At 44.3% G+C, this 24596-nt stretch overlaps 1 protein-coding gene across 5 annotated transcripts in view; it reads left to right on the forward strand.

Annotated features, from left to right (window-relative positions):
- The window catches only part of LOC138517032 (glioma pathogenesis-related protein 1-like), a 792259-nt gene extending 775757 nt beyond the window's left edge, over positions 1 to 16502 (forward strand). For all 5 annotated transcript variants that reach the window (XM_069632545.1, XM_069632543.1, XM_069632546.1 and 2 more), the window contains one exon: positions 13364 to 16502. In XM_069632545.1, coding sequence (XP_069488646.1) covers positions 13364 to 13522 — 159 coding nt within the window. In that variant the 3' untranslated portion in view covers positions 13523 to 16502. The remainder of the gene's footprint in view (positions 1 to 13363) is intronic.
- Positions 16503 to 24596: the final 8094 nt, after the last annotated feature.

Consider the following 24596-nt stretch of genomic DNA (forward strand, 5'->3'; position numbering starts at 1 on the left):
TTCTTCTCCATTTAAGATACTGTTAAAAATATGGTTGTTTGCTTCCTTCAGCCGCGGCGAAAGTGTGTGAAATCTTTCTCCAATCCGAGGGCTTGTCTTTCTCTACTCTTTGCCGACCAACTTCGTCCGGAACTCTTGGCAAAGACTTAACCGCGAACTCCTTTGAACCGTGTGATCTTGAGCAAAATACTTTTGTCCTATTGACTTTGGCCGTAAGCCTATTTGATTTGATCCTATCACCGGAGTTTCTCTTTCTAGATTGCCCTGCTTACTTACCTGTTGGTACTGCTTCATTTCTGCCTAATTTTGTCTTTCCCTCCCTTTTAAATTAACAGAGTGCCATTTTGCTCCCACTTCATTTTGCGAGCTTAACTTGTCTAGAAACTATTGGGAGTGGTGTGGTGTATTAAGTGTGTCATTTTTCAACTGCTTTACTTTAGTGAAATGTTATACAACTAAAAAGTAAATAAATGTATATTCTTTTACTCAGAAACCTGTGTTTGAATCATAGTAATTGCGGTCCTTTGTGTAACTATTGATACTGCTCACTTGCTCTTGAGATAAGTCTGGCTGCTCAGCCATTGCTACCACTTTACTGTGTTGTACAGGCTTGTACCAGAGGTGAATTGTTGCTGCCTCTTGTAGTCCTAATTGTGTGTAGTGTTCCCAAAGGGTACTGCATATAATTCTGCCTGACAAAAGCCCTGGCAGGAGAGTATACCAGGCAGTTGCAAGTGTGTACATAGAAGAAAGCCTTGGTAGAGAAGTACACCAGCAAAGACAATTTGAACATTGGATAGGGAATACATGATGTAAAGAAGTCCTGAGAAAGACAAATCAGGATTAACAGAAATACTGTGCTGGTCACAAGAAGGAAATGCAATCATGCACACCACAATGATAATATGCACACCACTGCAACCTCACCAACATAACCTCAGATGCCAACTCCAAAGCATTGCCTATAAGAACACAGAGGCCGATGCTCATCAACACCCACTCAGCAATCTCACATGCAGGCTTAACATAAATATCATTACCAACCCTATACCGTATAGGTACAAGAAGCCTGAATCCTGTCTGACACCCATTTATATCCACGTCCTGAACTTTCTTGCCCCTAACAGCTCAGGCATTCAACTTGAGACAGGCCTCAATGGACTTGCCAGGAGGCTTTTGATTTTTACAAATTATTTTTTATTTGACTTGACATGCCGTCTTCCACATGTCATCCTGGTCCTACATCAGACTCTAAGTAGACGCCATCAGCTATTTGAAAGCATTCTCTTGACTCTTTCCCCTCTCTCCCATAGGTGAGGCCACATTCTACCTAATATATAGGCCACGTAACGCTAACACATCCTTCCTTGGGACTTTACTGACTTGCTCATCACTCTCTCCCTCACACATGCCATGAAGAAGCCACTACTCACCATCTACAAGTAGTGTTCAAAGGCATTGATTTCCTAGGCAGAAGCCGTAATTACCCAACCTCAGAATAAATTGATGCCAACGGCCTCCTGCAGGCCAATCTGAAAGCAAACCCAGATATAGCATCCACTAGCCTGTGTTTGCCTTCAACACTGTAGCTAAAGCAACCTTACATAGTTCACTTATAAGCCGGAGGCCTCCTCTAATGGCCGGGAGAGTTGGGTAAAATTGCAGACAGCGGATCGTGAGACTCAGCAAAGGGACATAGTTGTAAGCAACAGTCAGGTATTTGAAAATATCCTTTCTAGCAATGCATACCAGAGCGTTATCCAGTCTGAATTCTTCTACTGTTGACTAATCTCTCTGCCTCTACCTTCGGTGGCGGCAGCTGCTGACTGATTTGCACATGGCTGGTCCCCTTTTGCAATGGCGCAGACGGGCTAAAAAACGGTGGTGTGGAAGGTTGGCCCAGAGCAATTGCCAGTGGTTTAGATTAATTCGAAACCTTCCACCCATCACTTTTGTGGTCAGTTTGTTTCTCCTTGTGAGAGAGGGTATGCCCAGACGTGGGTCCCTTGCTCGCTGCGCCACAGGGAACCAGGCTGCACCTCACTGAGGAGGTCCAACAAGGCCGAAACATGTCTGGGGTTGCTTGGTTTTCTGTGCAGAGGGGACCTGGCCTAGCAGTTCGGGCTGGGCTGCTACCTTCGGTGGCGGCAGCTGCTGACTGATTTGCACATGGCTGGTCCCCTTTTGCAATGGCGCAGACGGGCTAAAAAACGGTGGTGTGGAAGGTTGGCCCAGAGCAATTGCCAGTGGTTTAGATTAATTCGAAACCTTCCACCCATCACTTTTGTGGTCAGTTCATTTACCATGAAGGCTAGTAGAAAGTAGGGGAGGCTACATCCTGGATAGTTTAATGCAGCCTGTACGAAATCTAAGTCCCTTCTGCTGAAAACCCTGAAGAATCCTCTGTCCACTAATCATGATATAATTATAATATGATAGTTTATTTGTATAGCACCTATACACAATGGGTCTGATTCATGGAACGTTTTCCTATGGGATTGCGCCATTATAAAGCACTTCCATGAATCAGGCCCAATGTGTTTCAAAGCGTGTTTCAGGGCGGCCTACAAGAAAGTCATCGCTGTTAGAAAATCTGAAATTGAAGCAGAGTCGTGGGAGCAGAGGGACATTGTAAACAATGGGCCCTTTTATGAATATAAGCAGAGTGGCGCATTTGTGACGGTTGAGGATCAGGACTGGGTGGGCCATTATTCTTTCTTATATAGTGGTAGATGGAAGGAGATGGAAATTGATCGGTTAGTAGCCCTCAGTCCAAAAAAGGTGTCTTCTGTGAGGGAAAATAAAATGATCTTCACAGTTGAGGACATTTTGACAGCTATGAAATGTCAAGCTAGGAAAATGGCCACTGGCCCGGATAATGTACATGTCGATCTGTTTTTGGCTGAACCGCCAATTTTGACTTTGGGGGGTTCAATGCTATTTGTGAAGGTGGTACTCAACCTATATCATGGTCCCACGCAGTGATTAATCCAATATATAAAAAGGGGCCATGGGCCCTGCCATCGTCGTATAGACCAATTTCTCTTCTAGAATCTATCTTTAAGATTTTGGGGAGGGCTCTCTCCCCTATCCAGCTACGTTTTAGACCGGGCTCAGAATGGCAGAACAGGCCCTGAACCTATATTTGGTGGCGGCACATTCTTTATTTATTAAGGAGGAGCCTATTTTATTGGCCTTCATGGATCTGAGCACTGCCTTCGACAAGGTCGATTGTGGCAAGTTGTGGAGTGTGCTCAGATCAATGAACTGCCCTGGTATCTTGGTGGATCTCATGGAGAGACTTTATGTCTCGACAGTGTCTTGTGCGAGGATTGAGGCCCCTGGACACTGTACTCCATTTTCCGATGTAGAAGGTGGGGTGCATCAATGCTGTGTACTAACCACTTTGCTTTTTTATTTGCACATACCTGGTCTATATGACCATTTACTTAAATCCACCCCAGACACTCCTAGGCTGGATAATTGTTGTTTGCCCTTACTGTCCTATGCAGATGATATGGTTTGCTAGCATGAACCTAGAGTGTCTTGTAGATGAGATCCCAATTTATGGACAGACTGGGGCTAAGAATAAATGTCAAGAAAGCAGACGTTATGGTCTGCTCTAGGGGGAAGCATCCGCCAAGGGTCCTGCTGTATTTAGGAAGGGGGGGGAGGCAAATCCCTAGAGTGGAAAATTTAAATTGGCTTTAGCAGGCAAAGGGGTCCCCAGAGCACTGTTTCAGCAGGACTGAGTCTATACAGGTGGTTGAGAACACTCATTTTAAGAGTATGTTGGGGTTACCCGGGTCGACACCTGACTTTGCAGCCCACCAAGAACTGGGATGATGGTTTCTGGGTGACCTTCTTGCTTCTCTGCCTGTAAATCACAGGCTTAGTTTAGGGCAATATAAAGGTATTTTTGACCCAAGTCTTAATAAGTTATCTGATCACAAGAGACCTCCACCTGAGGATTCCATGGCTTAGGTATGTAAAGGCTTTGTTGGTAAGTATGGGAGTGGCCCAGTTTTTTTATATGACAGTCCTTATACCTTTTAAAGTTGTAAAAATCATGAAAACCAGTGTACTCCAGACCACGGGGGCAGCAAAAAGATTATGGCCCCTGGTCTCCAGAAGTACCAGAGTTGGGCTCAGAATCCCTCAAAGCAAATTGTTGTTACCAGGGCCCTTTTCAATTGTATTCATGTGCGAGCAGCAGTATTGTTTTGGTCCAAGGGGGTGGTGGATCAATCATGTCTTATTTTTCTGTTAATAAGAACGTGTACATTGAAAACAGTTTTGCAGGGTCAAGGTTTTCAATGTTATAAGTCATCCTTCTATTATCTGTTATGGGCGGACTCAGTCCAGGTGTGGCGGGCTGTCATAATGTTTTACTAAGGTTGGTTTAAATCTGCGCATGTTGCTGTTTTTACTGGGTTTAAGCCTGTGGCACACATTTTTTAAATTTGTGATTATTTTTAATATTGTTGTTGATTGATTATTGCTGTGTTTTTATGGTTTGCTTTGCGTACCAGAATATACGTTCGTTCGTTCGTTCGTTCGTTCATTCATTCATTCATTCATTCATTCATTCATTCATTCATTCATTCATTCATTCATTCATTCATTCATTCATTCATTCATTCATTCATTCATATATATTAGATTTTTCAACAAACTATATGGAAAGGAGAAATTAGGTCTTCAACCGATTGACCAGTTAACAAACCAAAATCAACAGTGTGTGTGTTTAATGTCTACCGTTCAAGACTGCACCTCATTTAATGACAAAGGGCTTCAACATACAGCCATGTGTGTAGACTATGTGCCAGCAAGGCACTACACGCCTAAACCAAGTGCACTAATCGGTACCCAGCGCAGCCAGTTTAGAAAAAATATTCACTCTCCGTCCCAACTGCAGAGTCATTTTAAGATGCAACCTTGACATGGACATGGAGTTAGTGAGAGGAGCAATTAAGACATATCCAAATCAAGATGATAACCAGTTTCTTAATGTCAAAATAACAAATGAGAACAAACTCATAAAATGTTCTGCACAGCTGTTTCTCTGTTTTTCTTGCATGCGCTCTTACAATTCCAAAGGTCTAACACTTGGCCATGCACTTGTACATATTGGCAATAACTTTGTTAAAGAAGTTATGAGTTACATGGCACTCTCACGTGATGGTTCACTCACAGGTCCTATTTTACTAAACTTTGAATCACGCAATGTTAAAGCAGCCATCCTTTTCATTCCAGAATATAATACAGTTCCTACTCCCGAACACCTCTATAGGCAAATACATACTTGATCCAGGAGGGGAACAGAGAGCAAACAAACTTGGTGACCGAATGGACCCCATGGCAAAGATGGTGGCTGAAAAGGGAGTTGGGCTATGAATGGAGTTATGAAGACCAACATGGGAAGTAACGGCCATCAAAGCCATAGCTCAGACCAAGGAGGTCATTACGACCTGGGCGGTAAGGGATACCGGGCACCGGTAAGGAGACCGGTGCCGGTAATCCCTAACCGCCCTATTCCAAGGTCCCTTGGTGGGGACCCGTAAGGAACGTGTGGTCTAAGCACACGTCCCTTACGGTCCCGCTAAGGGACCAGGGCGCTAATAACAGGCTTGCAAGTCGCGAGCCCGTTATTAGCGCCCTCCCCATCCCCATTGAGCCCTATGGGGTAAGCCCCCATTGAACAACACCCGTGCCGGACCCGTTATTGGAGGCAGTCATGGCGCAAATAGCGCCATACCTACCATCAATCTCGGAATGAGGCCCCATAACTGACCCAGGGGAGCTGCTGACACAGGAAGCCAATGAGAGCAGAAGGAAACTTCTAGGCAGGAAGCGATGGGCTAGAAAAAAGCCAACAGAAACTTCTAGGCAGTCAGAGAACAGGTACAGAAGGGCCAGTAGACTGGAGAGGAGGGTCTAGCAGTTGGAGGATCTCTTGAGGAGAGGTTGGAGTGTTTTTTGAGAGAAAAGGTAAGGTGTTAGGGGTAGGAGCGGTTGGAAGTAATTTTGGAGGGAGAGTAGAAAGTAGGTAGAGTGTAAGTGGTCGAGTAGTTGGAGGTAATTCTGGAGTTAGTGTAGGAGGCAGGTTGAGAGTAGGAGGAGGGAGGAGAAGAAAGCGAGACGGGAGGGTGAAGGAAACTAAAGCCAGGATAGTGTTGAGAGTAAGAATTGAAGGGAAGCATACAGGACCAGTAGGGGGCTAGCTGGTCAAGACAGGAGAATGGAGGGAGAGATAAAACCCGGAGATGGAGTGTACTGGGAAGGGGGAGATCATGAGGGTGGAGAAGGTAGAGAGATAGATAAGACGAGGAGACAGAGTGTGAAGGGAAGCAGAGAGAGGAGGGTGGACAAGAGAGGAATGGTTAAGAGATGGCGAACAAGGATGACCAGACTCCCCTTCTAGCTCACGCAGGAAGTCAAAGAGATAAGACCATGCCTCTGGGCTCTATCTCAGAAAGGCACTTAAATATGACCTGTTAGAGTAGGGAGCATTTCCCAGCCCAAGATTGACAGTTCGGAAGACTTTTCTGCTGATACCTAATAAAGGTGAAACCAGTAAGCAATTGTCTGCAGTTTTGAGAACTATCCATATTTCATGTTAGAAGGGTATGTTTAAAATAGCATGACATTTGTGTAAGTTTGCATGCCAACAATGCATTTCCCATCTGGCTCTGAAATGGAGGACGGGGGTTCAAGGGTTTTTCTTCAAGCCTTTTTAAACTCACCATAGCTTTCCTGGTGTTATATATATTCAGTGAAAATGCTCTGCTTAAGGGATGTTCTGGTTAAGTTGCTTGACTAAATACCTGTGAAATCCTTTGAAATTAAGTGAACATTCTTCGTGAAAGGGGCATTTTGGTTGCAGAACAAAATCGAAAAACCAAAGAAATTTGCTAGTTATAGTAAGCTTCACAACCATAACTGGTGGCCACTGGTGGCCCCGCCAGGCACTGCTCAGACTAGCAACTAGCACATCAAAGATGACATATCAATTGACATAATGATGGGAAATTACAATGATATTAGGAGGAAGTGAAGTGCATGTTTGCCTTCAGGGTGCATGTGGGGAGATTAAAAGTTGTGGGGGGCTTGGCATATGCATTGATGCTTTTTTATATTCTAACAAATATAACTGACCGTATTTGCAAGAGTCATGCACTAGCGGCATTCAGTGTTTCCAACAGTGCTTTTTGTGAAAACCAGGAACATTTCTGCATTCTCACAAGAAAAGTTCAACAAAATAATACAAGATTTTCATGAAAGGGACTCACAAAAAATCTTGTTAGAAATGTGCGTTAAATAATATTGAATATTGCACCCATTCCTGTCCCAGTCCCTCATTATTGGACCCATAATGGTGAAAATCCCTTGGTGCAAAGCTTAGAAACATGCTGGTATGTCACCTTCTTTAATATGAAAAATCTATATTATAATCAGTGGTGTGAGATGTAGTGAAAGAAAAACTTTAAAATTCAGTAAAACAACTTTGTTTGACGTGACATTAAGGTGATGGCTCAACACAAACAATCTATTGAAATTTGGCAAACGTGGGAGGCTACAAGACCATAACTCTGTGCCCCCATTATGCAGCCAATGAGTACACTGATGACATCACATATAACCTCTGTCAAATATAATTGGAGCTCTACAACTTCCTTGCTATACTCCACTTTGGCCCACAGTAGTCTACGATCCAAAATCACTTGGTTCAAGGAATTGGAGATCCCGGGATGTACACATTGTCGAGATATCAATTTTCCTTGCTCTAACACGGATGAGGACCCCATATATTTGAGTGCGTTGAGTAGCAAGTCTCATATCCATGATCGTATTACATGTCTCAGTAGACTGGCGACGCCGAGTTAGTATGCAGTGTACTCCCAGCAAGGTTTATTCGTGAATTCTACTCGAAAATATCTTGTCATGCTTTACCTTCCCGCCCTTATCAGATTCATACTCCACCTGCGATTTGATTTACTGCCATTCTTGGCTAATAAAGGGGCATGGAGGGGGATTCATAGAGATGAGTGCCACTGTCAGCCATGTTTTGTTCATGTTGAAACCGGGTGACACGTCCTTACGGACTGTAAGGCTTTGAATGCTTTTTATACACAGAGATATGCACAATTTTTAAATTATGGCTCTGACCAGTTTTGGAGCATGGTCTATAGTGGGGAATCATATGTTATCTCGGCTTCTACCTACCATGTATGGCTCAAACTCAAGACAACGCATACATTTTTTATAAATTATTCTATGTCAAGACCAGAGGCAAGCATTATGCTTCAACTTCTTGTCTTCAGCAGTTTCAACAAAATCAAAACATTTCAACTGCCCAAATACTGTTCTTTTTAAAACTACATTTCCCTTCCAACCATGTCCCTTCTGTAGTCCATTCCATGTCCCGTCATGTGACCATAGTCCTTCCTGTCCCTTCGTTCTACCTCTTCTTTTCCTTCTCTCTCTTAGCTGAGAGCACGCAGGTTAACAGTGTGAGTGACCGACTATGAATGTGCGCTGAGCATGTGCATCAAAGGTTGCAGCACGCCATGAGGAGCCTAAAGGCGTAGGGCATCGCTAGACTGCAAACAAGATTTTATAGGGAAAGCTCATAATTATTGGAACGAAGGCCGCGTGGTCCCGTGCTGTATTATTGTAATGTTCAGGGATACGCCAGACCTCTGCGCAGAGAGTAACATTGGCCCCGTGCATCAGGGTGGCGGAGGCTAGGAAACGCAACAGCCCCACCCTTGGGAGGGCAGTGTCACTGTCACAACGCTCAGCTCCGAGCATCATTGGAAGGGCATTGACGCCTGTATCAGCAGCGAGTGCCATATGCGGACACCAAAGAGCGCCCTTGGAGGGGCAGGCCGCATTCACAACGCTCGTCACTGAGTGATACTAAGATAACAAAGGCATACAAATAAATATCGGGTTGCCAATTAATGTTGGTGCCGAATTGCGCACCGCATATCATATATATATTAAAACTCCCTCTGAACGGGAGAGACCGCATATCTCATAATGAGGAGAATTACAACGACCAGACACACGGCGCAGACCGTACACCGACCGGCAGCAGAAGCTGCATTACAGATTCTCACAAAGTGAGAGAAAGCTCCCATAAGCATACCCAGACAGGTGCAGGCCACACAATAAGACCCCACAGCATAGCAGTGGACGTGCCACATGACCTGAGTACAGGTAAAAGGCACAACCACCTACAGAAACGATGTCAAAATTTGAGTGGAGCGAGGAGGAGCAGGCAGAGAACCTATCCCACATTTTCAGAGAGGTGCTTGGGAACTCGCTAGTGGAGGCAGTGACCCAAGGGGTCAGACCCCTGCAGGAAAGACTGGCTACCATAGAGACCATCTTGAGCCAGAAACACAAGAGCACTGAGTATACAGAGAGCACGTCAACAAAAGGGTGTACCGAGACCCGGGTTAACCTTACATAAACGAAGGGACGCATTCATGCATAAGTCATGGTGCCAAGCCTCACGACTCCCAACCCAAGGGAAGACAATATGAGAAACGAAGGGTTGGACTCTCAGAAAGAGTCGCCAGAGATCCAACGCTCCTTGCAAGACGAGAAGGATAGAACAGAGGAGAGTGACTTGAAGCTCCCCAGAAAGAAGAAATTAAGAAAAGAGTATAACATAGAAGATAGCAAAGAGATCTCAGATATGTTAGAACCAGAGAACATTAGAAATCCCAGATCTTCGGACTGGCAACCATCTCCATGGGTAGCCAAGTACATGACCCAGAGCCTGCGCAAAGCACTCAAAAAAGAAGTGAGGCAACGCATGAGAGCGGAATGCCCAAGACCAGAACTACCAGGAAAGGTGGCAGAGGCACCTGAGTAAGATCCCGAAATGCTGGCCTTCATGTCCAAGACATCCAAATACCCACGCAAAAGAATAGACAGGTCCTGGAGAAGCTGCCAGGGCAAGGTCCTCGACCTCTCTGGACACCTGGCAAAAATGATGGACCTAGCAGAACGGTCCCGAGACACAGAAGAAAAAGTTGACCGATTGATTCTAGTGAATTGGGCTCAGAGAGCGGTATGTTTACTGGGAAACGCAAATTGCGTCATCACCTCGGAGTGAAGGCGAGGCCTCTTATTTAAGATTGACTCCAAACTAGGAGATCTAGCCTCGTACGAGGCAGATGAGGCAGACCAGGGTGTCCTCTTCGGGGAGACGTTTGGCAAAGAAATGGGGAGATTCGTTTGAATGTGCGCCTCCCTGGAGAAGGCCTAATAATCCTTTAGAAAAATATTTCCGAGCAGAGTTTTTTCTAGGACCGGCCGTTATCGAGGTCGAACGGCCGGTCACTACCAAGGCACGGGAAGTCCTCAAATGAGCAGAGCCCACTACTGGGAGAATAAATAATAAGATGCCCTTTTCCCCTCGAGGGGCCGATTCCCGAGAGGACGCAGAGGAAGGGGGCCGGGAAGAGGACAGAACTTCCCATCAAGTGAGACACACTACACACCCACCACTGGGGAGGAGGGGCACAGCGCTTTTGGCGAAACAGGCACACACTTTCCAGCGATGCCTGGGTGCTGCAGACAGCTAAAGGGCTGCAGCTGGAATTTATACAGGAGCCACACCAGAGCCCACCTCCGCAACCCGATACACATGGCCCATTCAGAGAGAGTAAGTCTAGACAGCAAACTTCAGCGCGTCATGCAGAAGAGAGCTATCGAACCATGCAGAAAAAGTAATACCTGTGATAAACTTAAAAGAGCTGAACAGCTGGGTGACATACCACCATTTCAAGATGGAGGGGATACACCAGCTGCAGGATACACTAAGGCAAGGTGACTGGCTCACAAGGATCGATCTAAAAGACGCGTCTCTCACAATACCAGTACAAGAGCAATACCAACCCTTTCTAGCATTCACCTTGCAGAACAATACTGTCAGTTCACAACAATGTCTTTTTTGCTAGCATCAGCACCATTGGCCTTTACGAAATGGATGAGACCAATAGCGGAAAGGGATTTGCATGATTATATACCTGGACGACATCCTGCTGCTAGCAGATAGCAAGGAAAGACTCCAATATCAGACAGGATGGGTGAAGGATCTGCTCTCGTCTCTGGGATTTCTAGTGAATCAGGAGAACTCCAACACAACTCCGACGAGGAGAATAGACGTCCTTGTTTTCATTATAGACACCAGGACAGCAACGCTGAAATTATCAGCCAGGAAGGTGAGAGACATCAAGAGAGGGATCAGAGGATGCCTAGACAAGAGCATGGTGTCTCTGAGGACGTTAGAGAGAATAGTATGTCTGTTAGCAGCACCTATTCAAGCAATATTTCTGGGGCCCGTAAACTATCGGGCTCTCTGGGGATTAAAAATAAAACACCTACAGCAAGGGCTAAAATATCATCAGACAGTGCCCCTAGACTGCAAGTGCAAAACAGAATTGAAATGATGGCTGCAGAATATGGACGCCTGGAATGGGAAAGCCATATTTGGGAACCTGCCCGACCTGGTAATAGAGCCATATGCCAGCAGGGTGGGCTGAGGAGCCGCTGCAGAGAATTAGACACAGGAGGAACATGGAGCGCGGAGGAACTCTGACTACACATAAACTGTCTAGAGCTGCTGGTGGGATCCTTCGTGACCAGAGTCTTCACGAAGGACAAGATGATAGGAGATGACCAGAAGAACATTTAAGCTATGCTAGCGAGAGCTCAGGAGTAAAAGGACCAGCAGGAACGGTTGTATCCAGACATAGGGAGGGCAGAACAGCCCAGAAGCAAAGGACAGGACTCTGTAGTTTTCTGCAAGTTCAGGATTAATTTATGAAGTTAGAGTGCAATTCAGAGCATGCAGGGAAGAGGCAGAACGAAGGAACAGGAAGGACTATGGTCACATGACGGGACACGGAAAGGACTACAGAAGAGACATGGTTGGATGGTTGGAAGGGAAATGTAGTTTGAAAAGAAAATAAAAAGTTGAAATGTTTTGATTTTGTTGAAACTGCGCTGAAGACAGGAATAAATAGAAGTTGAAGCATAATGCTCACCTCCTTGTCTTTAATAGAATCAAGACTCCCTGCGCTATTAGCAGGGGTAATCTTCGTTGTATATATAGAGGGATTGGATGATCTTTTGGGCAATGTGAAATGTGTAAAAGGAATTGTTCGAAAGGACTTAATGTTTCCTAAATCAACCGAATTAAAAAAAAATATATATATATAATATATATATATATATAATATATATATATATATATATATATATATATATATTCTCTGTTTTTCCATCATTGATTACATCATTGGAAACGAGAGCACAATGAGCACAATGATGACATCTGATGACATCACAAGGTATATCATGCCAAACTACCCATCAAACAAACATATTGTACAGGTATTTATGTTGTAGAGTGCTAGTAGAGATGTAATAGAACTGCTGCCCCATTATGGGGGTAAAGTTGCCATGCCCAGTTGATACATTCGGTCAACTGGGCATGGCAACTTTACCAGGGGCAACATTAAAGGCCTTGTCGCAGGAAATTTGGCATTGCCAGTGGCCCTCGGAACAGCTGTGGGGTAAAGTGGCCACTGGGCCTGGCTGCAAGAAAAGAGAAAGGAAAGAGCTACCACATGCTGTCACTTCTCACTCTCAGTTTGCCTTTTTGCTGTCTCATCATTTCTCCTGGATCTGTCTGGTGGTGGTAGGTCGAGTGTTGGGTGTCTCCTCTCTCTTTAGCAGGAACAACCACAGTCCATTCCATTTCGGTTCTTGATTCAATTTCCCTTGTTCCGGTCTGGGTTTTTCTTGTTGCACCTAGATGCATTCTGGAAGTTACCGGTTCTGAAACAGACAAGAGCATTCTAGCCAGAAGAGAGGCTGGCACGCATTGTGAAAGGCACAGCCCTACCAGCAGCCATATGCAATGCACACTTTGGAGTAGTACTGGCTCTGACCTATGCCCTGTTAGGCTATCTACCCCAGGTTGTGAGGGCTCTCTGTTCCCCTCTGACAGATCAAGCCCCTGACCCGGTCACATTGTGTACCTGCTGTATATTTTTCCATCACACCCCCTCCCATCTTCCCTGAAAAATGTAGATATTCATTAGGCCAATCCAGGGTGGCTGGGAAATGAACAGGGGGTGGAGCCTGGAGCGGCAAGGCCAGGCAGCATGAAAGACTTCGGTCCTGTCCCAGTATGGAGACCAGGAAACGTGTAACCTTTATATTACGGCGCAATCCTTCAGTGGAATTCAGTAGAAAAATAGTTTAATCAATATGTAAATTGTTTCATTCTGTATGCTAAGCACAGGGTTCACGTTCTTCTATTTATGTTTTACAGATGTCAGCAAGGCAAGCCTTCCTTTGGATCACCTGGTGCTGCACGTGCTTTTATTCAATTGCTGTTATACTCTCTTTTATTTGGTTTACCAGTAATTTCTTTACATTTTCTGTAGAGTTCTCAGGTATTCTTGTGTCAATCGATAAATTACTGTTTTAAAACCATGTGGGTGTAGCAGTGTGGAATGTTTTTCATTACGTTTGCTTTTCAAATTAATTTGTGCATCCAACATTATGTCAAGAAATACGTTGGGTGCAGCATATGTGTAGTTTCATTTCTTTTCAGATTTCTATTCAATCAACTTTCTTGGTGGAATTTCTAGCAATGCACTTTTTTTTAAAGTATGTTTTTTTAATGTTGGGCATTTCAGTATCACACATACATTTTTGTTAAGCTTTGAATCAGTGTTGACTTCATATATGAAGTTTATAGGTTTCTATCAATGATGGATTTCCTTTGTGCAGATTGTACTATTAAGACATTAGGCCTCATACCGAGTTGGGCGGTAAGGGTTAACGGTCACCGGTAATGATGCCGGTGCCGGTAAACCCTTACCACCCAATTCCGAGGTTCCTTAGCGGGAGCCGCAAATGACGTGTGGTTTGACCACACGTTCTTTGCGGCTCCCGCTAAGGGACCTTGGAGCTAATAACGGGCCCGCTATTTGCGGGCCAGTAATTAGCGCCTTCCCCATTCCCATTGAGCTCTATAGGGGATCGAATGAAAATGGGGAATGGCTTACTGAATGGGGACTTACCGGGTCCTCCAAGGTTGGAATGACCCGGTAAGTCCCCATTCAGCCACCCGGACCCGGGTTTGGAGGCAGCCATGGTGCTAACAGCACCATGGCTACCTCCAAACTTGAAATGACCCCCCATTGTACCTGGACATTTTACACTTGTCCTTTCATCTGCCCGGTTCCTCCCACCAAGGGTCCTCCACACTAACCTGAGCAGCTTCATCCTTGGCTACCAAGAGACAGTGACAGTTGTAGGACTTTTTGAGACGGTCTTGTATGTTTTCTTGTTGGCTAGGAGGCTAGCTATGCAGTTTCTCTACATCGGTACGTGGTGTAAGTACAACACGTGTCTGGAGAAGGACTGGACCTTTTGGCTTGTCTGACTTCCGTTCTTGATTTCCGACTCTCGTTGGTTCAACGTGGCCTTCCGATTAGCTAATTTAAGGGATGCTTGTATATCATTTGGGTTTTCAAAAGGACCCAGAACAAGGTCCTTTCTTTAATAGTCCCACTGCTTGGTAGATTTTGAGAGGCTTCTCCAATATGTTGCCACCACACCAATCGTTCCTGCATGGGATTTAAATATGGTTCTTATCTTCTAGATGGTGGCTCCTTTCAAGCTCATGCAGTCATCTTTGCTCTGCTTGCTCACCCTTAAGGTGATCATCCTGCTTGTGGTTACTTCTGCCAGGTGCACGAGTGATCCCTAGGCCCTGTCAGTGAATCTTCCTGAGTTCTCCTTTTTGAGTAAGAAGGTCATCCTACTCCTCATTCCTCCAAAGGCTAACACTTGACTGGCCAGTGCCCTTACCAAACAAACCCTTTAGAAGTTAATTGTTTTGTGCCTTTCAGAGTGTTATGCTCTGATGAACAAGGAAGTGTCTGCTAGACTTCAGGCTCATTCTAGGAGAGGCCAGATGCCAACCTCTGCTCTGCAAAGGGGTATCCCTATAATTGACACTGGGCAGGCTACGAGTTTGCTGAACGTTATTGCCTGGATGCATTGGCCAGCCATGTCACCCATTTTGGTTGTGCAGTGTTTAGCGCTGGTTCCACACTCTCCTTCTGCCTCCAAGTTCCATACTGCTCGGTTCAGGAATCTGTGGGATGAAGGAGTCAATTTTAAGAGAACACATTATTTACCTTCTTTAATGTTCTTTCTGAAGGGTAAAAATGTTGTCCCATTGTACGTAACGCTCGCATCCTATGCTTCTTCAACATCTAGAGTCATGATCAGCAAGTCTTGGAGCATAGCTGCAATGCACCATATGGTGGCCGCAAAGTTTATCAATCCAGAATGCTACAAGCGAGAGGGAAAAACACCAGAGCATCTGTACTCAATGGAATGGGTGTTACATCAGGGCTGACCCTAATATTTCAGTGTGACAGAAACAAACGAATGCGGAAGGGTACAGAAAAGGATACCAGAGAGAGTACTAGAGAGAGCAGTCGAGGTGGACAGAGAAATCGAGAATTAAAGATCAAAGTCAAAAAAGAATACTCAAAGGCAGGCCACGAAAAGCTTGGTCAAGAAACTTTGATGGTGTGGTTCATGATTTCATATGATAGGATAAGTCATTTAAAACGCGCCTGAACACAATTGTTTCAAGACGTGATGAGGAGGTCTCGCAGTCCGACGGGATGTTGGCCTTGGGGAAAGCAGAAATGTAGAAGAGAATAGGTGTCCCGCATGGTAGCAGAACACCAAACGCTATACAATTGAAAACTGGTGGCTGGTGGGTGAGTGGCAAGCTGAACAAGAAAAGTAGTGGCAGAACACCCCTGTTAAACAGAAGTACATTGTTTGTAAGATGCAGGGAAAGCATCATACCAGTCGGTCAAGAGTCGACCTTACAGAAGGACAGAGATTGAGTCGTGCTGGCATGTCCTGTAGTGGGTGGACCGGATGGCCCAACAACTGCGCGGAAACCGCTATCCCTATCCGTTCACACAGCTACCTACACAGACCTGAACAGGATCCACAGAGGTGGTGGCTGGACGTTCTGTACAGGGAAGGAAGGGAGTTGCAGTTTTTCCTGCTATATTTTTGCCCACCAGGCACTACAGCGCTGGTGCAACATCGTCAAGCTGGTCTGTGGCCTATTTAAGGCAATTGCAAACTGTTTGGTGGTTAATTGAAAGCGTGCATGCTATTGCGCTGACAGACAGAATTTGTTTTGAGCCTTGAAATCGTATTTGCACTAAATTGAAATTGTTCTGATATTTTAATATTGCATATTCATTTATATTACTGTGTTTTAGGATATTGACGTCCTCGGATGTTAAAAAGCCTCTCTAGTAGTTTAATGGTGTTTTAACATTTCATTCTAGTATCGGAACGTTTGCCCGCCTAGATTTGAATTTTCCAAATAAACTCAACTTGTTATATGAAAGCTTGAACGGTGCATGCATTTCTTTGGATTGCACTGCAACTCCCAAGGGAGGGAGGTGTAGTTCTTCATGCTATATTTATTCCATGCAACATCGGCAAGCAGGTGTGTGGTAGTCTGTGGCATACGGGTGTACGCCATAAACCTTTCCTTTCGCGCAGTCTTTTCTCTGGTGCGTATAGTTGCTTTACACCTGTTCCTACAGGAAGACAGATAACATGTATTATTGACTCCTTCTATGATGGTCGGGTACTGCAGCACAGGCCTAAATGTTAGAGACTCACGACAGCGTGCTCTGAATAGAATTAGATTTCAAAACATTTATCCTGGTGATTCTGTGACCATTGCAGATGTTACGAAGGCAGATGATAAATGCTAGATCAGCAATTAAAAATGCTATTGTTATAAATGATTTTAGTCAACCCAGTGATTCTAATATCTTTTTTATTACTGAGTCTTGGTTTACACCCACCTGTATGTCTTCCCTTGCTGGTGCTGGATAACTATCAGATTAAATGGCTCAACAGGGCACAACATAAGGGCGGTGGTGTGGCTATTTCTTGATCTACAGAACTTTCAAACTATATACTGGTGTTTTGTTGTAGTGAAAGGAAAAGAATAAGAGCCTTTGTGAGCAGGGTGGTGCATTTTTGTTTTGACTCACACAGACTTCCTGATTAGCACCTGAGTTTCTTTACCTTAGGTAGGGAAACGCCCTTAGAGTTAGAGATGGATAACACTCTATAGCAGCCACTATTGCACTACTGGCTCAGTCTCTTCATTCCTTGTCATCACACTGCCTGTATGAATCTTGCTACATCAGTCAATACAAGCATTTACTCTTTCCATACAATATTCCATTCTAAAAAATATTAGACATTCTAAACATTTCCATTGTACATTTGATTCATTCTAAATACCACTAGTGCTGCATAGATCGCATTTAACATAGGGCACGTGTGTTTTAACATTTGTAATTCTCCAGTATCAAGTATAGTGTCAGAGAACAACCACTTAAATCACTAACATTTATTCCGATATACTCAACGTATCTCCCCAATACATGCTTGATGTTGTGAATGTGTAGTCTGTGTATAGACCAATAAACTGTAGACTCTGGCCAACGACAATGCCCTCAAGGATCGGATGATTCTTTTCTGAACCCGCCTGCATATTGTGTTTTCAATATATATAGGTGCAGCTTTCACTTATCATGCATGAGTGACTTTCACTAAACATGACTGTGTTGATTACAGTCTATATCTGTGTGTGTGTGTGTGTGTGTGTGTGTGCGCACACGTGCGTGTGAGCATGCGTGCATACTTGTGTGTGCGTCTGCGTGTGTGTGTGTGTGTGACTTTGAATTCAACTGTTGTGGTAAGTCAGAATCGGGGGACAGACAAGGTGGCCTTTTGTGTTAAGTAGTTCTTCATTTTGACACCAAAATCTTAAGCTATACCAATGTTTCTTAACCCTATTCTTACAGAAAAGAAACAGAGTCTCAAAGAGTGCTCCTCAGGATGTTCTACAAATATGTCCACTGTCCAGAAACCTGTTCTGACCTGATTCTTCTCCCTAACACTGAACTAAAATAACCTAACTTTTACAAAAGGTACAGTAAGGGTATTTGCCCAAACAAAGGAATGATGGCTGCCTTCTAACCCCTTTGCAGAGTTCAAATCAAGGCACCACAGGTCTCTTTCACCTTCACCTCCTCATGTTGCGTATCAGTCTATCGTTGGTGTGTCTCTACCTGGGTTGCCATGTACTTGTCTCAGTCCTGGGTCGTCATTCACCCTTGGGTACCCCCTAGTCCATAAGTCTACATTACTCTCTTTGGGCTCTCCACAAGGAAATCTCGTTGTGCTTTCTCCACTCAGCGACCTTCTGGTTGTTACCTCTTCCTGAGGTCTCGGGTCTCTGGTTTCTCTCAGCCCACCTTAGGTTCTGTTTTCTTTAACCCCGCCTTAGGGTTGGATTGTACCCTCAACACTTTGGGGTTGGATTCCTATTACCCTGCCTTGGGGTTTGGTTACTTACTATGTATGTGTTTCACCGAATCCATTCTCCTAATGGTGAAATCTTCAATTTTCTTTCCTTCAATGTTCTTTTTATTATGTGCGGGAGACCCACCGCCATTCCCCACACTTTACCCTACCTTATCCTATATGCTTACTCCACCCTCATCAATGTTTTAAAATGTAACCACTTACCCAACCCAATTCAAAGAAAAAAAACTTTGAAGATTTATCATTCAGTGAAATGGTATTTGGTGAAATGTAGGTATTCAGGTTACTCTCACCCCACCCTAGGGTTTGGTTTCTGTTGCCCCATCTTGGGGATCTCTCTTCTGACAGACCGCCATGGGGGTCGGTTTCTTGTACCCCGCTTTGGGGTCTGGTTTCTGTCCCCCAATTACATGGTCTAGCTTCTCCTAACTTGCATTTTTTCTTTTATCCCTTTGTGGAGCATGGTTTCGCATTTCCATCCTCCTCACTGCTCCCTGGAGCGACAGCATACTTGCTGTCTCTGTGCGTTGCTCCTCTGAGCAGGCGTTCACCTTGGCTGCATTGGATTGTCCCATCCTGCTTTCTTCCTTCAGGGCTTTGGCATCAGGTACATGGTGCGCTGCTCCTTTACCATTCCGGTGCAGTCCACTGCGGGACATTATCGTGGGCCAGGTTTCTCTGCTACTGGGGCTGGCAGGATTGTCGAGCCTCCCGTGGGCTTGGATTGGCTGCCTGTCTGCTCACTTCCCTTTTCCACACCTCTCAGAAGGAGTTTTCTCCTTCCCAGGTCCAATGTTAATTGGGAAAGTCTTCCACTCAATCAGGAGATTAGCTTATTTCCCATTTGCCAGTCTGAGTTGATGACAGTGCCCGAAAAGGCTTGGATACCATACCAAACATTAATATAGTGTATTGCTTTTCTTTTCTTTTCTTTTTATTTAGTGTATATGGTTATGTTTCAAAACCTTTTACAAAAAAGCAAATGTGATATAGCAAATATAAAAACATGTATAAGATCAATATAAAACATTACATATATCAAATACAATAGATTTTAAAAAAGTAATTTTTTCATGATAACATTCTGACGCCACTAAAATTTAGAGTTAAGATTCGATCCCTAGAAATTCTAAAAATCTCAGTGTGTCCAATATTAAACAAGTATGTGCTCCTCCAGCAGTCTGCGACCAGACTGTGTCCATTGAGGGATTATCAAAATCTTTTAAATGTTTCTGTACAAAAGTGTTTCTCACTTTGATTAAATTGACACATCCTAATACCAATTGTTGTAGAGATTCAATTTCTGCATTACAAAATCGGCAGAGGTTGAGCATTGAGGTTGTGTTATTAATTATTCTTGCTGTAACTTCTTTAGTTTTCCACAGGTTCAAGTGAAATCTTAAAAAGTTCCTTCGGTTGTGACGACACGGGAAATACTGTACCTATCGTGGTATCTCTTTCAAAGCTTTTATTTCGAAAGAAAATTTGTGAAGATTTTGTATCTATGACATTCTTCGATTGTTCTACACCAGTCAAGTTTTCATTCCTTCAGTTTCACTGAGTCAGGTCTATTGAGTAGTCTTTGCCAGGAGGCACTAATTTCATCCATCCAAATTTCACACTGTGCCTTCCAATTAGTCAATACTATTGAGGAGTTCTTTTTTAAAAGCAGAGGACATATAGGTTAAAACAGAATCCTGCGGGCCAGAGATAATCATTCTAAAAAATGCCAGGGATTTCCGCTTAATTATCGTTTGCAGAGATAGTAGGCCAAGTTCATACCTTAAGATCTGAATAGGATTGCTTTTGGGAACAGCTAGTAATTTTTTCCAGAATATATCTTCTAATCAATTCCAATTTGTTATTGCTCCAGACATATTAGCTTCAATTCCATAGGTAAGAGTCGGAATAACTGATGTAGCAGTTCTAATTGTTTTTCTTCTGGTTTCTTCAAATAGAGAGTCATTTTGCGTAGCATTTATTAAGATTCAGAGATATTTATAGTTGGATGTTAGGTTTAGTAAAGTCTTAGTTTCTTTCGCTTGCCCGGTGTGAAGATAATAATGTTCGATTTGTTAGTATTAATTGTAAGATTATTAATTTGGCAGTAGTTATGTAATGCATTCAGTTGTCTCTTTAAACGTATTGGTGTTTGGTCTATAAGGACAATACTTTTTTTCCTTTTTCCTAAAAATCTTCCCTCTCAATCTCTTCAGTCATCTGCCTCCAACTCCCTTCAGGGTCAGTCGCTTCTCCAAGCAACGAGTTGGTGGTAGATCTCTTTCTTGGGCTGGGGCTTCCCTCTGGAACAGCCTCCCTGCCTCCTTGAAACTTGAGGAGAACCATCTCCGGTTCCGATAGCACCCCAAAACCTTTCTCTTTGCTTCTGCTTTTTCTCTTCCTCTACCCTGCTGACTTCCTATCTGATTCTGCACTGATTACCTGGCCATCCTCTGATCGCTTGCCCAGGTCCCCTCCCCCGCCAGTTGCACACCTGCACTGCCTTCCTGGCAACACTCGCACTTGGGGACTGCTTTTTCTGTATCCCAAACAATCCCTCTACCAACTGATGTCCGCACCTACACTTGCACTTGCCACCAGCTGGCCGTTTACATATCAGTATTTATTTGTTTCCCATGTACTGCACTCCCCCCCCTTCCTCCCTCCCATGCACTTGCGTCATCTGAATGACACCTGGCCTAGTAGGATCGTTGTCTCTTGTCTCCCCTTGTTCCCCCTCCCTTGCCTTGTCGCGCCTTGAAACACACGCATATATATGTGCGTTATAAATGCCATATCATATCAAGGTTGTCTGCATAAAGTAGCCATTGGATGGGAAAATGTGCTACTTTAGGAGGGAATGCTCTTGCTTTTGCAAGTGGGCGCCCCTATCTTTAATTAATGCGTTGAAAAGAGGTGCCACCAGTATACATCCTTGTTTTAGCCCTCGGGTGGTTTTGATCGGTCGGGTTAATAGTCCTTGTTGATTCAGACGAATTTGCATTGTTGTTTCTCAATGGAGGTCTTTTCTGATTTCTAGCAGGTGCGCCAGACAGTTTGTCTTGAGCATTTTAGCCCACAGCAGGTACAGATCGACTGCATCAAATGCGGATTTAAAATCTATAAAATCTATGAAGATTGGTAAAGCTGAGGACATTGCAGTGTAGGGTATTGCAGTTTATTAAACAATTTGACTCCTTATAGCCAGAAAAACTATTAGCTTCCCGAGACAAGGGAGGAAAACACATATCTCTGTTTAGGTATTGCCTGTCCTCTAAGTGGGGGCTCACTCCAGTGGGATCCCACTTGCTCTGTATTAAACGTGTTGTGTGTGTTCTACCTGTGCATTTAATTAGAAGGGAATCCAGGGTCTGTCAGGTTCCCATTTAGTATATCTGCAAGAAGAAAATGTCTAATGAGGAACAAATGTGTTTTGTGCAGAAAGGGTGCCAGAATCGAAGTGTTTTGCAAGTGTAGTTACCATTGGGCTAGTATACCTTTTCCTTAACATTCACTTTTCAGGATATTGGAGTTGCCCCAACTCAAAATGGTGGTTTTCCAGAGCAGAAATGATAGGCTCACAGGTGTTTATGAGGTCATTTGGAATCTTGAAAAAGATTCTAAACTGCCTTTCATTCCTATCAAGATTGAGGAAGGTCACCACATCCAGAGCTCCTGAACTAATGGAGAATTGCAGAAAAACTGAAGCACTGATGAAAAGCAATTGCCAGAGCGTACAGCCAGTACAGTCAGTAGAGAATATTTATTTTTCATAAGAAGCAGTATAATAAGAAAATGAAATGGGTTCTGAACTGTATATTCTGTTTTAAAGCATTTCAAGAATGTACTGGTAAAAGGTTTGACAAGCAGCTTACGTTACGAGCTTAGAGAGAATCGCAAGTTATCTTTGTTCTTATATCCGTTGCTGTGGGTTTTGAGTAAATGACCCGTGTAAAACCATTCGTATGTAGAGTGTGTGCGAGCCAGAGGAGGGCCGAGCTTGTTGTGCCTGTGACTATTGTCGCGTCCAAAGCTCCTTAAGGAGGTAGACAGTAGGAAGCAGCAGTTCACCGGAAAGCAGAGACGGTGCACGTTTAGTCGCGTCTAAGACGTCGGGTGAAGGAAGACAGAAGCAAGCTGAGGTATGTGTCTTCTAGTGTTGCACCTAGCGCTAAAGTTGAAAGAAAGCATTTTGGATGTTGTTAACGTGCAAGGAGGAGTTAAAGGGTAAAGTTCGTCCGGGTTCCTGAGAAAATAAACCAGCAGAAAATTGTTAAGCAGCAACTTAATACAAGGATCAAAATAGTGTCACGTGTCTTGTGAATTGCATCTGAGAAGGAGTTCCTAAAGTAAAACGTTTAACTTTAAACTATCAAAAGGAAAAAAGCAATATTTGAAACAAAGGATCACGGGCACCTTAAGTTCAATATCTACTAAGAAGGAGCTAATTAAGAATTCTTCCTTCAGTAAAACACTGGAGTTAAAAGACTGTTTTAGCAGCAAACGGTTTGTTTGTGGAAAGCACCAATCTATAAAGGTAGTTTTAAAAACAAACTTTAATGACAGTCCTAGCTCTGGAACACCTAGAGAAACAGTTGTGCCATAAATCCACACACAGATCTTGAGAATTACCTCCAAGCTTGAGCAGAGCTAGTCAGGTTCCTGAAGGTGCAAGGTTTCAGCAGTCTGAGGTTATCGACAGGGACCTGTTCTTGTTTTTTATTATCCACGTCCACTTCCCCCCGGCCTGGTCACCTCAGCAGTTGTAATCTAAAGATTGTTCGGAGGACTGGACTAAGGTGTGTGGAGAACTCTTTGTCTGCTCCTGCTGGGTTTGAGTGCTGGGACCTGAAAGTTTTCACGCCACACAAAATCGCAGCCCCTGGAAGTCATCCACACCAAAAAAAATGAAAAATGTCTCAGGAGCGTGTGAGGGGCAAGTCTGCCCTGGACCTAGTGCGGAAACCCACATTTTCCAACTCAGAACTGGCAACACTGGTGGAGGAGGTCATTTCCCACCAGGAGGAGCTCTATGGCCCACAATGAAAAAAGACGGGCTCACAGCGGTGTACCGAGATCTGGACATCCATCAGACAGAAAGTCCCAGCGGCAAGCCGTGTCCTCAGGAATGGAGAGGACTGCTGCAAGCACAACAATGAACTGCTGGTCCGTGTCCGGGGCTCCTGGCCCAGCAAAGGAGTGAGTCCATGGCGATTGGCGGAGGACCACCACCATAGCTGACACCATGGGAGGAGCAGTGCACCACCCTCATTGACATGACATCCATTGAGGGAGTGGGAGAAGCGGAGGCAGACACTGGCGCCCAGGAGGTTGCAGGTGAGTCACCCCCCCCCCCTTGCAAATAGCATTGTAACTAGGCCACCACTCCATTCCCGGTGTGAATGTCTGACAGCCAGGCACTATGAGTGGGTGCAGTGGGTGTGACCGACCACAGCCACCCACGACTACACCTTTGTACCAGTACACCCAAGCGACCCCAGGTATCCAGAGTAGTCAGTAGGGCAGCCAATGGACATTTGCAAGCAGCATGGCACACACATCCATGGTGTGGGCACAGAAACGTCAGGTGGTGTTAGGGAGAATTCTCTCTTTAGGCTGAATTTCCTAACCTAGTGAGTCCCCCAGCAGCTTTGCTGGATTTCTGGAGTTTGTTTGTTTCTCCTGCCAAGAGTGAGACTCTTTTTTTTCCCACTCTTGGACATGATTTATGGTGTTCCTTTGACTGTTAATGTGTTTTTGTCAGGTTTCCTTCTCTTATTCAAGTTTCCTTTTTATTATTATCCTTTTCAGATTAGCTTTGTGTGGGTGGGAAGTTTTCCATTATAGTTGGTTAGGCCTTAACTTGTTGATTCAGAATCCTGGTTCTGACCCAAGGCAAGATGGAGCCTCACAGTGACAGCTCTGATTGGCTAGAAGACAATGCTGAACAACAATGAACATTCTAAACTGTCACTCTGTGCCTTTCATCATCAAAACCCCATCTGAGAGGACGTGTTCAGTGGCTGCTCCTGCTTTAGTATTAGGCCTGGTGGATTTTATCCTTCAGATCTCAGCAGTTGAGCGGCTACTTTCTT

The sequence above is a fragment of the Ambystoma mexicanum genome, chromosome 6q (assembly GCF_040938575.1).
Source record: "Ambystoma mexicanum isolate Mex_15411 chromosome 6q, UKY_AmexF1_1, whole genome shotgun sequence".
In the NCBI taxonomy this organism is placed as follows: domain Eukaryota; kingdom Metazoa; phylum Chordata; class Amphibia; order Caudata; family Ambystomatidae; genus Ambystoma; species Ambystoma mexicanum.